The sequence below is a fragment of the Berkeleyomyces rouxiae genome, assembly GCF_048999995.1.
Source record: "Berkeleyomyces rouxiae strain 22BRR77 chromosome Unknown BrBRR77_ptg000002l, whole genome shotgun sequence".
Classification (NCBI taxonomy): Eukaryota; Fungi; Ascomycota; class Sordariomycetes; order Microascales; family Ceratocystidaceae; genus Berkeleyomyces; species Berkeleyomyces rouxiae.
The window spans coordinates 2,091,084-2,103,543 of record NW_027396492.1 but is presented as its reverse complement, the minus strand read 5'-3'; the positions used below and the strand labels follow the sequence as shown (position 1 = coordinate 2,103,543).

Here is a 12,460-nt window from a genome sequence, read left to right as displayed (position 1 = left end):
CCGCCCTAGTTGCACAAATCGTAGCCCCACAATAGACCACTTGGTGTCAACTAGAACCTTTGTCAAGTGCATCATCGTCATTCCTATCAAACAATCCAGCGGCACTCAGCTGGCCGCAACTGCATTCATCATCTCTTTGGCAGCCGCTCTGAACGACACTGTCTCTCTTATCACCGGAACTATACCTGCTCTTGAACTTTTACAACCCCGCATTGTGTACGGGACAATCATGACTGCCGCACAAACTAAGGCCGGCCGGCTAAGCCAAAATACCGCTGGCAATGGGGCCTTTGCCTCCAACCAGCAGCCATCAAAAGCCTCCGGAAGAAGTGGCCGCTCTCGCAACCAACTAGCCGGTGTCATGGTGAAGATTCGGCTGCTTCCTCCCGCCATGCAGCAAGTGGAGTGTCTGAAACTTTTGCCAGAACAGTGGCATGTTGGACACGGAAAGGTAGACAGCTTCAGATACACTCAAGGGAAGACATCTAGTCGGTTAGTATTTAAATCATCTTGGACATAGAAATCAAACTTAGACGCTAATTTGCCCCTTGCGCTATAGCCCCGGCCGGCCCTCTCATGCTTCAGTTGCCTATCTACACTTGTCAAAGGAAGAGGATATCACCACCCTTGGTGAAACTGTTAAGCAAGTGGCTTGGGAGGATGGAGCTGATAGCTTCAATGACTCATGCCTCAAGGCAAAGCCATATGTAGAGAGATGTATCTACCGGAAAACCCCAGCGGAAAAGGACCGCGGAGATCCTCTTCAGGGTACGATTGATCAAGATCCAGAGTTCATTTCTTTCCTTGAAAATCTCACGCGCGTCGCAACCAGGGAAAAAGAAGAAGAAACACCTGCATCATCTTCACTTGAAGCAGAGAAGTCTGCTGAAAAGTCAACAATTTCTACCCCCCTGGTTGAATACATGCGCGAGAAACGTGACAAAGACAAAGAGACCAGCGGCCTAGGTCGAAACAGTCGGAATGCCAGACAAGATGGAAAGTCTGCGACCAAGTTATCAAATTCTGGCGATAAAAAGCGATCAAGAGACAAGGAAAGAGATGGTGGCAAGGAGAAAGAAAAAGCCGAAAGGATGTCGGAGAAAGTCAAGATTCTCAAGAAACCTGCAGCCACAACAAATGCCGACAAGGACAACGCTGGCGGAAAGAATGCGACAACAACGAATGCCAGCACTTCGACCTCAGAACAGTCAAACTCTAAAACAAAGAGGGCTAGTATTGCTGCTGCCGCTCGCTTGCTACAACGCGACCACGGAATGAGCCCTGGAGCAGCCCATCGCCAAGCACGTGCCGAAATCGCCAAAGCCGAAAGTGAAAGCAAAGCTGCTGCCTCCAGTAATGTGTCTAATAAAAAGGAAGCTGCCAAAGAGAGCCAACCTCTTACCAATGCATCTAAGCCGACCGATGGAGCAGCTAGCTCATCTAAGCGTGAATTGGGACGCACCCGTGGCCGTGGAAGAGGAAAGCGTGGTGGCGACCCAGAAGCTTCAAAGGCACAACAAGCGCCGACAAAACCCATTATACTGCTCAAGAAAAAGTCAGAGGTGACTGCTGACTCGACATCTGTGCAGCCTACACCTGTAGCTAATGATGGAGGCTCCCAAACAACATCTACAGCAAAGAGAGTCCCAGAAACACCAATACCTACGCCGATAACTTCTAGCAAAACAAAGACTATTGAAAAAAGCAACAATAACCCCAGCAACAGCAACAGCAATAAAGAGCGCAAGTCCGATAAACCAGATGGAAAGACATCTGGTGCATCCTCTTCGCTAGTCACGGCGGGTGTTACCCACGGCTTTGTCAAGCATGTTAATGTTTCTCAGGGCGTAAATGAATCTTCCCTCCGAACTGCCCTGAGCTGCTTTGGGGCTCTCAACTCTATTGACATTGACCGTCGCAAGGGCTTCGCATACGTCGAGTTTTCTCAACATGAATCTCTCGTTGCCGCAGTCAAAGCCGGGCAGATTTCAATAGGCCAAGGCCAGGTTCAGGTTGTCGAGCGTAAGGACAAGAAACCTGTCACCACGTCTACTAGTTCGGGTGCTCATGGCCCTAGTAATGGCCCTTCGGCGAGTGGAGGGCCAGAAAAGGCAGCTAGTAAGGAACCGGCAAAGCCCAAGGGTGGAGATATCAAAGAGGGTGGCGAAAGGTCCGAGAAGAGTGGTAGCCGGCGTAGTCGAGGCCGTAGAGGTGGAGGTGGAAAGAAAGACAAGGATGCCGGCCGTGGTGGCAACGAGGCCGGCGCAGGTGGTGACAAAGCCGGCAAATGATCCAGCCCTTCCACAGATGTTTCTGCCCTACTTCAGCCCTAGCATCTAATCAAAGACATTGAGATTAGACGAGTGATGGAACACATTGTCAAAGCGTATAAACTACGCCAAAAAGACGAAGGTTCATTTGGGCTTGCTTACTTAGTGAGGCTTCTATCTTCCACTATGTATGCTGGGCTCTCATGGCCACTGTGCTGTATGCTAACTGGGTAACTTGGCCTCTTTGTAGTGATCCCTAAAGCGATAGTTTGACACATATAACTACTGGGGCTGGAGTATCACATTTCATTTTTGCTTGGGCTATCATAAGATAGTACAGGGGGAGAGTGGCAGCATGGCTTTCTGGAGGGCCACAGGGAGTTTGCTTTGGGATTTTAAGGCGCGCCTAACTAACTATAAAGCTACAGAGTTGTCTTCCCTCTCCTTTCAAAATTCCTCAATGGCACACTTGAGCAGCAATAAGATAAATAACACAATATCGCAATGCACACAGTAGAAAGCGGTAGTCGTATTCACGGCCACAGGGGTACGCGATGTCAACCAGTAATAACCAAGTAACTACTAACTATACAGGAACATGAGATAACTACATATAGTTGATTAGTTGCAAGAATAGTCGCAAGAAAACCAGTGACTGAGATAGCGATTTGAATGCTTCCATGGTTAGTCCACGTGGAGCATGGATCTGCTTGCAAAAAAGTTGTACAAGAGATACATGGTCAGGGAAGCCAGCACGCCGAGAAAAAACCCACGAACTTCGGCGGCAGCTCCCTTTACATGGGCCATGAGCGTTGCCCATATGATATTTTCTCCATTCTCGATCCGAGCAGAACGTAAGCCGGAGAGGCCATCCAGACTCTGTAGATTGTTGTCGATCTGGTATTTCAGGGCCGTATTGGATGCGACCTTCTTCGCAACCCAGTTGTCCAGGGTCGGTCTATCAGCGAAGACCACCAGTTCGTCGCCTGAGTCCCGTGTCGCAGCCAACTTTCCATCTGGAGGTGGTGGTCCCTGCGACAGGCTTTCGTCGTATAGCTCCGGCTTAATCATAGGCACACCATAGCCGCAGCTCGTCTGTACCTTGAATACATCGCAGACGATCACGGCCCGTGCACCATCAAAGGTGCTGCGTTTGCCACCGGCCACGTGGCGCACCAGGCCCTCGAAAGCAGGCTGGTCCCATTCAACCACGGTGCTGGTACAGAAGAGCCGCAGGATGCGCGGTGCACGGCCAAAGGAAACAAAGAGAAGAGTCAGGCGGGCGTTGCACGGCTCATACGAGTGTGCGATTGTTTCGCAGCCAGAGCCGGTGCGGTCAATGTAGGCTACCTTGTTTGGCGAGAGTACACGAAAGTGCGCACTGAGGCCCTTGGGAGAAACATTGATGTGGGAGCCGTGGATCGGCGCAGATCCTGTGAAGAATACAGGCTGTCTTTGGGCCCATGCGGCCAGTTCATCGGAAATGCTGGTGTAGAATTTGGGCATGGTGTTCACAAGTGGGTTTTTGAAAACAATTTGATGATATTGACGAGCTAGAAATTCCGGAAAAGAAGGCAGAGTCAAGCAGAGACATGAGGTAATTGTGGAAAAGAAACAGCAAACTAACTAACTAGCAGGTAGAGACTAAAAGCGGAGACGTGGAAACAAAGAAGGGACGAGCGAGAAACGAGATTTGTCAGAACAGAACAAAGGAGTGAGTTGCTCCATAACTGCATGTGAAACGCAGCCAAAGAACCAGGGAACACAAACGAAGACAGGGCAAAAAAGCAAAAGCCGAGACAGCAGAGCGGGATAAAATGCAGATTCAGATCCAAGCAAGAAGTACATGCCAACGCAACGTTCTAGTGAAGATAAGTAGCTACCCGGGGAAGCCCGGGGCATAGAGAAACATGGTTGTGTAGGTAATGTACTGGGTACGACGGGAAGCGTTGTTATCGCCACCTGCAAGGTATCAGTATCACGTGCACAATGCAGATGAGTGAGTCAAGCAGAACAATAACAACGGTGACGGGCAGATGACAAACTACAAGCCCAAAAAAAGGAAACACCGAAGAAACGTTCACGATGACTGCCAAAGTTGACGTGGGAGTAGAGGGGAGACACAGATGTCAAAAAGTCACTTGCTTATCTGGCCCCAGCCCTCTTTGTATGCCGCTTTGGGACGGCTATCTTGGCCCAGGAAATGGACGTTGTGAGGTGGGCGAGACGCAGGCTTGGGAGATCCTTTACGGTTCGCAAAGCCGTAGCTCCCATGATAGGCACTTTCCTCAGTAGCGGAAGCGTACGAATCATCATAGACGTGGTCAATAGTATCAGTGTAGTTGTTGGTAGGCTTTGATGACGATGGGGATGGGGATGAGGGTCGGGAGTCGACGAGATAGCGACTGGATGTGCGGGATCGGGATCGAGAGTGAGAGGGATGGATGTTGAACGGGGTGTTGAGTCTCGCCTCTCTCACATCCTGTTCGACGTATCTGATGTCGAGATGGCAACGCGTGCTGCGGCTCTTGGGGTGTGGGCTCTCAAAGGAGAGGTCCTGGCTGGATTTAAGCGCCTTGAGCCGTTTCTTGAAGTCCGCGAGTGCGTGCTGTGTGGCGTTGTTGGCTACGGCCTGCTCTTTTAGGCGTTCTTCTATTCTTTGCAACTCTTCATTCAGGCTGCGCAGGCTAGAGCCCGACTGGGTTTCAGGGCGAGGACGAGGGCGATGGCGAGAGTGAGAGCGAGAGCGAGAGCGTTCTCTGTGGCTGGAGATGGCGATGGCTTGGTCGTTAATATCACACCGGAGTCTAGCGATCTCGGCGAACGGCTCCGATATTCTGTATGAGGCGGTGTTGTAGTCCTCATCGGCACGCTGAGTCGGAGTGATGGTCATCTTGTAAATCATGGCATAGTCTTCTGGGGATAAAATGCCTTGAATATGTGAGTATGGCCCTGAAAAGAGAGCAATAGATCTTGGGTGAGAACGAACCTTTGGTCATGGTGAGTTGAGCGAGGAGTCTGAGTATGACAGCGAGTATGAGAGAGGAGAAGCGAGGGAGGGGAGGGGAGGGGAGGGACTTTGATATTGCAATAGAAGAAACCACAGCGAGGAGAGCAAGATACCTAGGCAGAAAAGATACAAAAGGACGGCGTGAATGTTTCGTTCAAAGCGACAAATGTCTAGGGCTAAGCAAGCAATAAGCAGGCAAACTCAGAAGGCTCGGCTTGTATGAAATTTAATAGAAAAGTGAGATGCTTAGGTTGAAGAGAGACAGAAAGAAAGTTGCAGAGATCACTTAGGAAACAAGGAAAGAAGGGGGGGGTTCGGAGGTGTTATATAGCATATAGCTTCGTAAATGCGCTTGAAGTGACGTAGACGGGAGACCAATCCTCGCCCATGTTCGCGCAAGTACAAGCGACTAGTAACTAGCTAGGAGACAACACAACGTGGAACTGTAACCCCCAGGCCTAGATCCATGACTGTGGGCTTTACAAAAAAAAAAAGAGCTGAATGTACAACAAGGGAACGGACACTACGACGTTAAACGATATACAATACAAAAGGGGAGCGGCCAAGGGCCGCCTCCCGTTGAGAAGCCAGGGTTTGATCGGTAGTGGGAGGAGGGTCTTGTGATAACGTCCTACCTCCCCTGGAATTGTTTGAAGGGCCGTGCTACACTTCTGCCCGTGTTAGTCTATGTACTGGGATTGTCTCGACGGCATTCTAAAACTGCGCCCGTTAATACTGAGCTTTCCATACACAGGTGCGGAAAGACAAGACTTTATTTTGAGGCCTACTCCCGACGTCTTGACAATTAGCACTCGCGTGGAGACAAAAATGGAAATGCCCTGAACTGTTGAATAAAAAGATGTATTAAGAGAAAGTTGTGTAGTTGGCTCACAAGTCAGTCTATGTATCCTTCTCGTGGGATATCTCTGCCCCATTTATACCCGGACCACGGGTGGGGTCTGCCTAGTCATGGCCCCACCTGACGCCACAGTCCCCACTTCCTGGCACTTGCTGGGACCTTCCAGTACTTCCTGGTGAGTTCTACTTTCAAGATGAACAGCCGATCAAAGTTTGTCTTTTCACCTAGTTAAAACCTCAAGAAGGCAACAGATCCCCTTGTAGCATTGGGTCTAGCCCTTCAGACAACGCGGTACGTATGTATGTACACATAACTGTAGTTAAGCTTACAATATTTCCTCAACCATCCTACTTAGCACGTCTTCACTGCATTCCAAATATGGCACGACAAGTCCGTCTCCTGGACAGCCAGAGCGGTCTGATGAAAATACGCATACGTGCCCGGAGATATCCAGCGATGTCGTGAAACAAGATAGTGACGCCACTCTTGCCATGAGACTGATGAGCGTGCAAATGGGCCATACAAATCACGTCAAGGACCATCCGCGATGAGATGGCCCTGTTCACTAAGCTAAGGCAGCCCTGCTGCAAAGTACCCAGAATCAAAAATACCTAGACAGCATAGCTGGCTGGGTGTACACAATAGTTATACGGAGTTGACGAGGGCCTATCATCGACATGTGAAAGCACAAGTTAGACGGCGGGAGGGTTGAAAGAAATGTGCCTGGGGGTAGACGGTGGTAATGCTTTTACAACGATCAAGATAAGACCTCCAAGCAAGGGTTTTCAATCGGGCGGTCTATGATCTTTTGCCAACAACAGACCGTACGTACAGAGTTATGCATGTTAGTTTGTTATACGTGCATTAACATAGGTATAAATACCTGTCTTCCATTGTAGTTGAAAGAAGGGAGCTCGGCGTAAAAAGAAACAAAAAAACAAGTCAACAGATCACCTACAGATCTTGTCAACAGGTTTCTGCCTAGAAACTGACAGCCAGGTATACATGTATAACCGAAGACGAAAGGCGAAAAGAAAGAAACACCCATCATCTCCAGGGCGTTCTTTTCATTTATTTTCTTTCTTATCGCTACAGAATCTTGACACATGACTTGGAATTCAGTTGCACTGTCTATAAACTAGTTTTGCCTAGCTACCCTACACGTCATATGCCCCCCCCCCCCCCCCCCCAAACGACGTATTTCTTCCACAGAAGAGTTGAAACTTGACACATCCCTCTATATAATCAACTGGTGACCCTCTAGGACTATTTTCGCTCACCGAGAATATGCATGCGGCTACTGGGGCCAAATAGGCCGCGTGTGTATGTACGTATGTACATACATATATTGCTATGTACAATGTAGTGTGTACAAGTCTGGGACCCGACACTGGGAAACAATGCATTATATGTACACATCCGCTCTTATCAAAATACGCCTCGCTCTCTCTCTTGGAATATTCTGCCAATACTGCCGGCGGCCAGTGGCCATCGGCCGATCTCTTGCGTGGAGAATAGGTTCTTTGATTCGTGGTTTCTGGCGGGGGAGAAAGCACAGCCGTGTCTGAAGCATGGCCTCTGCTAGCCAGCGCATAAACTGTTTATTCCACTCATCTAAAATTCAGCACTGAAGCACTGCCAAGTTTAGGTCAACGGGGAGCTTGGATGCAACAACAATAAAGCCTAGTGTCGACTGTGTGTGTTCAATCTCGGCTCGGCGCATGGTTTCTCTACCACATGGCCCATATTTTAAACTTGCTTGAGTGAACATTGATGCCCAAAGGATCAGGGGGCCGGTGGCTGGCACTCTTGGAGTGCATGAGACAGTCCTACTGTACCGCTTGCAGCGTCAACTACACTCACAACTCCATATTACATGATATTCCGACTTGACTAAAGCGAGAGTGACTATGTACATGCTTTCCACCCTATATCCAACTATAAGAGGGCCACCTATAGGTGTTTTTGTAGCCTATCACAACTACTAGGTCTTTAGGGGTCCGCCAGAATTCAAGTGGTGTAGGCTGATAGCCTCTGAACTGGTTGTAGCTTTTGCACACATGTACATACATTACAACACACACCCAGAAATATATACACACCGGACATATGTGCATAGTACATGTGCTGTATGGAGAAGGGGCCACGACCAGCAAGGTTGTGTATGCTCAGATCTTTTTTTTACCATGAGGTACTGAAAGACTGCACGAAGTGCAGGTCAGCACAATCAAGTTACAGGAGGGGGGACAACGACGAGGAAGCTCCCACCTGTGTCCTAATGGGTTCAGGGGAAGGACGGGGGGAAGGGTCATTGTAAAGAAGGCCTCAACTATACGAGATCTGACTGCTTTCACATGCTGGTATTTTGCAGCTTATCACACTCCACAACCCCTTCAACAATGAGCCAAACGTTGTGATTTTGTACATGGTGCCTCGATGTCGCGGCTGCCTTGAATTAGTTGTATATTACATAATCTCTAGATCGCACCCCAATCCTCTGTTTTCTTGAGCCGTATTACGCCCCACTTCTACAAAGTGGGGTGTGATGCGGTTATATCCCTGAGAAGCAAATCCGGGGTTTGCCCCTCAGTCACCTCGAAGGTATCCCTCACGCCTTAGCAAAGACTCGTAGAAGCTGAAGCGGTCGACATAGCTTTGGTTCTTGATGTCGCGCTCGCGGATTTGTCCATGAAGCTCTTCTATCTTTTGCATCGACTCTCGCTTTTGCGCAGAGTGTGCCTCCCGGAGGTCCTCGTACCTGTTTTCCCACTCATTAACCTCTGCACGAAGTCTTGCAATCTTAGCATCCGCCTTTTTGTATTTCTCATGTTCATGTTGCGCACTCAGGCGAAACTTGCCCAGCTCAACTTCCATCTCTCTTAGGCTGTCCTCTGCCTGTTCCAGTGTGCGACATGAAGATTGTTGAAGGGGAGCCTCTTGGGCCTTGCTCCGTAAATTGTCATTAGCAGCAGTGAGAGTGGCAACCTCCTCACGTAATGCTGGAACAATATTTTTCTTGTAGTGTCGGAGCTCGGAAGATGCAGTTGATAAAGACTTGGCAAAAGCGTCCAGCTCAGCCCGTAGATCCTTCATCTCGGCGACAAAGTCTTTGTTATGATGACAAGACTTTTCAATGTCAGCTCCAGACTTGCTCTTCTTGCGACTAGGGGGGTTTTGACCAAGACTGTCATGGTTATAATTGTTTTTGGAATTGTTAATTCGGGTGGGGAGGCTCGATTGTCTGTGCATCCGGGTATGTTTATTTAATTTTCCGTTGCTTGGTCCATACCCATCCTCCTCAAATCTTCGCTGGTACCTATAGGGCGGGTTTCGGCTTGTCGAGTTTGAGCTAAGTTGGTTAAATGCGGAATAAGTAAATGGGGGCGAGCATTGACTATTGCCATCGCAAAATTCTGAAATGGGGACGATGGACTGCCAGTGGCGTCGGTGTCTGTAAATGTAACCTTCATTGGGATTTTCCGAAGTAGTGTAGGAAAGCATGATGTATGGTGTGATGCGAGTAACGGATGGTTATGTCGTAGTAGCTGAATGACAAAACAAGAAAATGAAGAAGAAAGTACGGAATGATAGAGACAAAAGAGCGCAACCATAATGCGAGATCCGAAGCTGTTATAAACTTCAAGACTCGATATTTTTGGTGGCAGGCAACTGCCAAATCTCGAGTCCCGAGTCCGAGTCTCAGTTTTGGCAGCTAAATTGGAAACCGGCAGTCACCGAAAGATTCTTGGTGAAAGGGGGAAAAAAGAACATCATAGGGCAAAGAGCTGCCGCGAAAGAAACCGGAAGAAAGGCATTACCAAAAAAGCAGAATCCAGGAGAGAAAGGGAGATGCAATACAAGAACAAGCCTTTCAACGTTTTTGGTAGAAATACTTGAGGCAAGCGAGTTCAAGGGAAGGCAAGGACAAAGGCTTTGAGGACGAAATAGTATGCATCATATTTTCTAGGGTAGCTTGACAGAGGGACCTGGGATTAACGAAACAAAAAGGATTTAGGGAAGGATGGTAGAAGACAAAGAGAACAAGCGGGGAAAGCGGAATACGAAGGGAAGTAAGGAGGCGGATTATTGTTGACTCAAAGGGAAGCGCGTCGTCTGAGAACATTATCATGGGCACCTCCATGGTGCCTTCACCATCGCCCAGACCACTGTGCCCAACTGTCGACAGCTGCTGGTTGGACTTGGTTCTTTACCTCTTGGTGATTGGCACAGTGTTTTCCATCAGCACCAGATGTTTCATCTCGCTGTTGTCTGCAGGACTCTTGGCTGCACTGGGCATGTGATGTGCATCTCCCGCCGGCGGATTCTGTATACTCCAAGCAATCGGGCTGGATACAACTGTGCCGTAGGCAAAAGAGTCCTGAAATAACACCAACTTCGACCCTGTTTACTCCATTCATGGTCTGCATTAGACAATAAGGGTATATGCTGATGTTTCGTGCAGGTTGTGGTGGCTGAACAGTCTTTGGAGACCCAATGCATAAAGGAATTAAGCATTTGTGCGTTATGCAGAACTGGGCCTGGTCTATGGGAACCTCTTGATTACACCCAGAATGAGAACATGTATGGTGGGCACAAAGTCCAGAGCCAGTTGCTGTTTGAGTACAGCGATTAAAATCGCAGGTTCGAGGCTCATCTAGCGGTGAGGGTAGAGAAAGAAATCAGCAAACAGCATGCGTATCGCGGCACTACCAGGCGCGCAATATCTTCTACTTACGGACTTCACACAGTGTTACACCTGCCTTGTGGAATCGGTCACAACCCACTACGGTACACTTGATGTGCTTTTCACACACATCACTGCCCGTGTCCGTGACTACCCCATGGCAGCCCGAGATACGGCAGCCATGTTTAGCACAGTAGTCTCCAGTAAACTTGTAGTGTCTGCAATCTGCATACTTGCATTCGTGCGTCTTGCACAGCCGGCCATTGGCCATTTCTGCCTTTGGAAGACCACACCCGGGCTCCAAGCACGCATGACGCGCACAATATTTTTCTCGACCTCCAGGGGCATCCTGGCATTCTGGGGCTTGGCACAAGTGGCCGGAGCAGAAACGGCTCAGGGTGTCGCTATTGCTTGTTTCGCAGGGTTGGTTACACCCGTCTCGTGAGCAGGTTCGATGGTGTTTGCAGAAGCGGAGAGGGTCTGTGGGGCTAAGCGTGCCACCGGAAAAATCGATAAATGCTAGACAGACAGGGTCGGCGCAACGATGGTTGGAACAGAATGTGCTTGGGGCTACTCGAGGACTGGAACAAGTGGTGTGGGAGCAGATATGATCAACACAATAGCCGAATGTATTGTTGTTACGGGCGAGACGTTGGGCCGTGCAGTTATCGCTGAGGCAGGCGTCTACAAGGAAAGAAATTTGATTAGTAGCAAGGCAGATGATGAAAGGAAATGGTGCCGTCGTGGTAACATACGCCTGCCTGAACAAAACTTGTACTTCACTGGGTTGTTTTGCTTTACCGGGCTAGGACATTTGGCGCCGTCTGCAGTGTCAGCCTGGCACCGGCTATCTACGAGCAAGTCAGTCGAGTATTCCTTCTCGGTCAGAGGTGTGTGCCGCTCAAGTATTCCTACGTGTTTGACAGAACTGCGCCGTTGTGCGCTTAGGCTTCTCACATCGCGCTCCGTTCATCATGAGTGGGCATTGGTGCATCCGGCAGTAGTAACAGTACTGTAAGATGCCGTTCACTAGTACCCTGCATTTATTATTAGGACATCGGACTCCGTTTTCAACTTCACATTGTAAGGCAGGAGGGACACATGGCTGGGCCAGTCTTGTAACATGCCCCTTGCTGGTCCTGGTCGCAGCTGGGGCTAGGGCTGAAAAGGAGTGCGGTTGTGGGTGAGCCCATTGCGTATAGTGGCGGTACAATGAAGGCATCCTTCTGGTGGGGGTAGTCTGTGAAATAAAAGAGGAGTGGTATAATGTGGTGATCTTGATATGCTGTAGTATGGTCACCAAGCGGCGATATCCCTGCGTCTAGGTGTTGGTTTGTGAGTAATGATGGAATAAAATTGAAAGAAATTCTGGCACAGCAGGATCAGAGTTAAGAGGACCTGGAAGAGGAGAGGAGCGGCTCCTTTTATAAGTTTCCCCCAGTCGTTCTATGTCTCTGCTTGAGTTCCCGTCTCACCGTGTCCTCTCTGCCGTGTCTGATTTGTACTACACCGGCCGAGCATGTTTGCTCCGTAGTGCCACTTTGATCAAGGAAAGTCTTGCCTTGTCCTACTATTACTGTTACGTTGTACCTATTTAGCTTCATGGTTTCGTGTGAGATGTTTGTCTTGAACTCCGA

The 12,460-nt window shown here is 49.1% G+C and overlaps 4 protein-coding genes across 4 annotated transcripts; 1 reads left to right on the top strand and 3 right to left on the bottom strand.

The window, feature by feature from the left end:
- Positions 1-229: 229 nt before the first annotated feature.
- BROUX77_002126 (uncharacterized protein) lies at positions 230-2,291 on the top strand (the record flags this gene model as incomplete). The annotated part of the gene is made up of 2 exons (XM_073746632.1): positions 230-492; positions 560-2,291. The coding sequence occupies 2 exons, from the start codon at positions 230-232 to the stop codon at positions 2,289-2,291; spliced, it is 1,995 nt and encodes a 664-aa protein (XP_073607208.1).
- A 663-nt stretch (positions 2,292-2,954) lies between these two features.
- On the bottom strand, positions 2,955-3,776 carry BROUX77_002125 (uncharacterized protein; the record flags this gene model as incomplete). The annotated part of the gene is made up of 1 exon (XM_073746631.1): positions 2,955-3,776. The coding sequence occupies one exon, from the start codon at positions 3,774-3,776 to the stop codon at positions 2,955-2,957; it is 822 nt and encodes a 273-aa protein (XP_073607207.1).
- A 631-nt stretch (positions 3,777-4,407) lies between these two features.
- Positions 4,408-5,269, bottom strand: BROUX77_002124 (uncharacterized protein; the record flags this gene model as incomplete). The annotated part of the gene is made up of 2 exons (XM_073746630.1): positions 4,408-5,186; positions 5,260-5,269. The coding sequence occupies 2 exons, from the start codon at positions 5,267-5,269 to the stop codon at positions 4,408-4,410; spliced, it is 789 nt and encodes a 262-aa protein (XP_073607206.1).
- A 3,456-nt stretch (positions 5,270-8,725) lies between these two features.
- On the bottom strand, positions 8,726-9,640 carry BROUX77_002123 (uncharacterized protein; the record flags this gene model as incomplete). Its single annotated transcript, XM_073746629.1, has 1 exon — positions 8,726-9,640. The coding sequence occupies one exon, from the start codon at positions 9,638-9,640 to the stop codon at positions 8,726-8,728; it is 915 nt and encodes a 304-aa protein (XP_073607205.1).
- Positions 9,641-12,460: the final 2,820 nt, after the last annotated feature.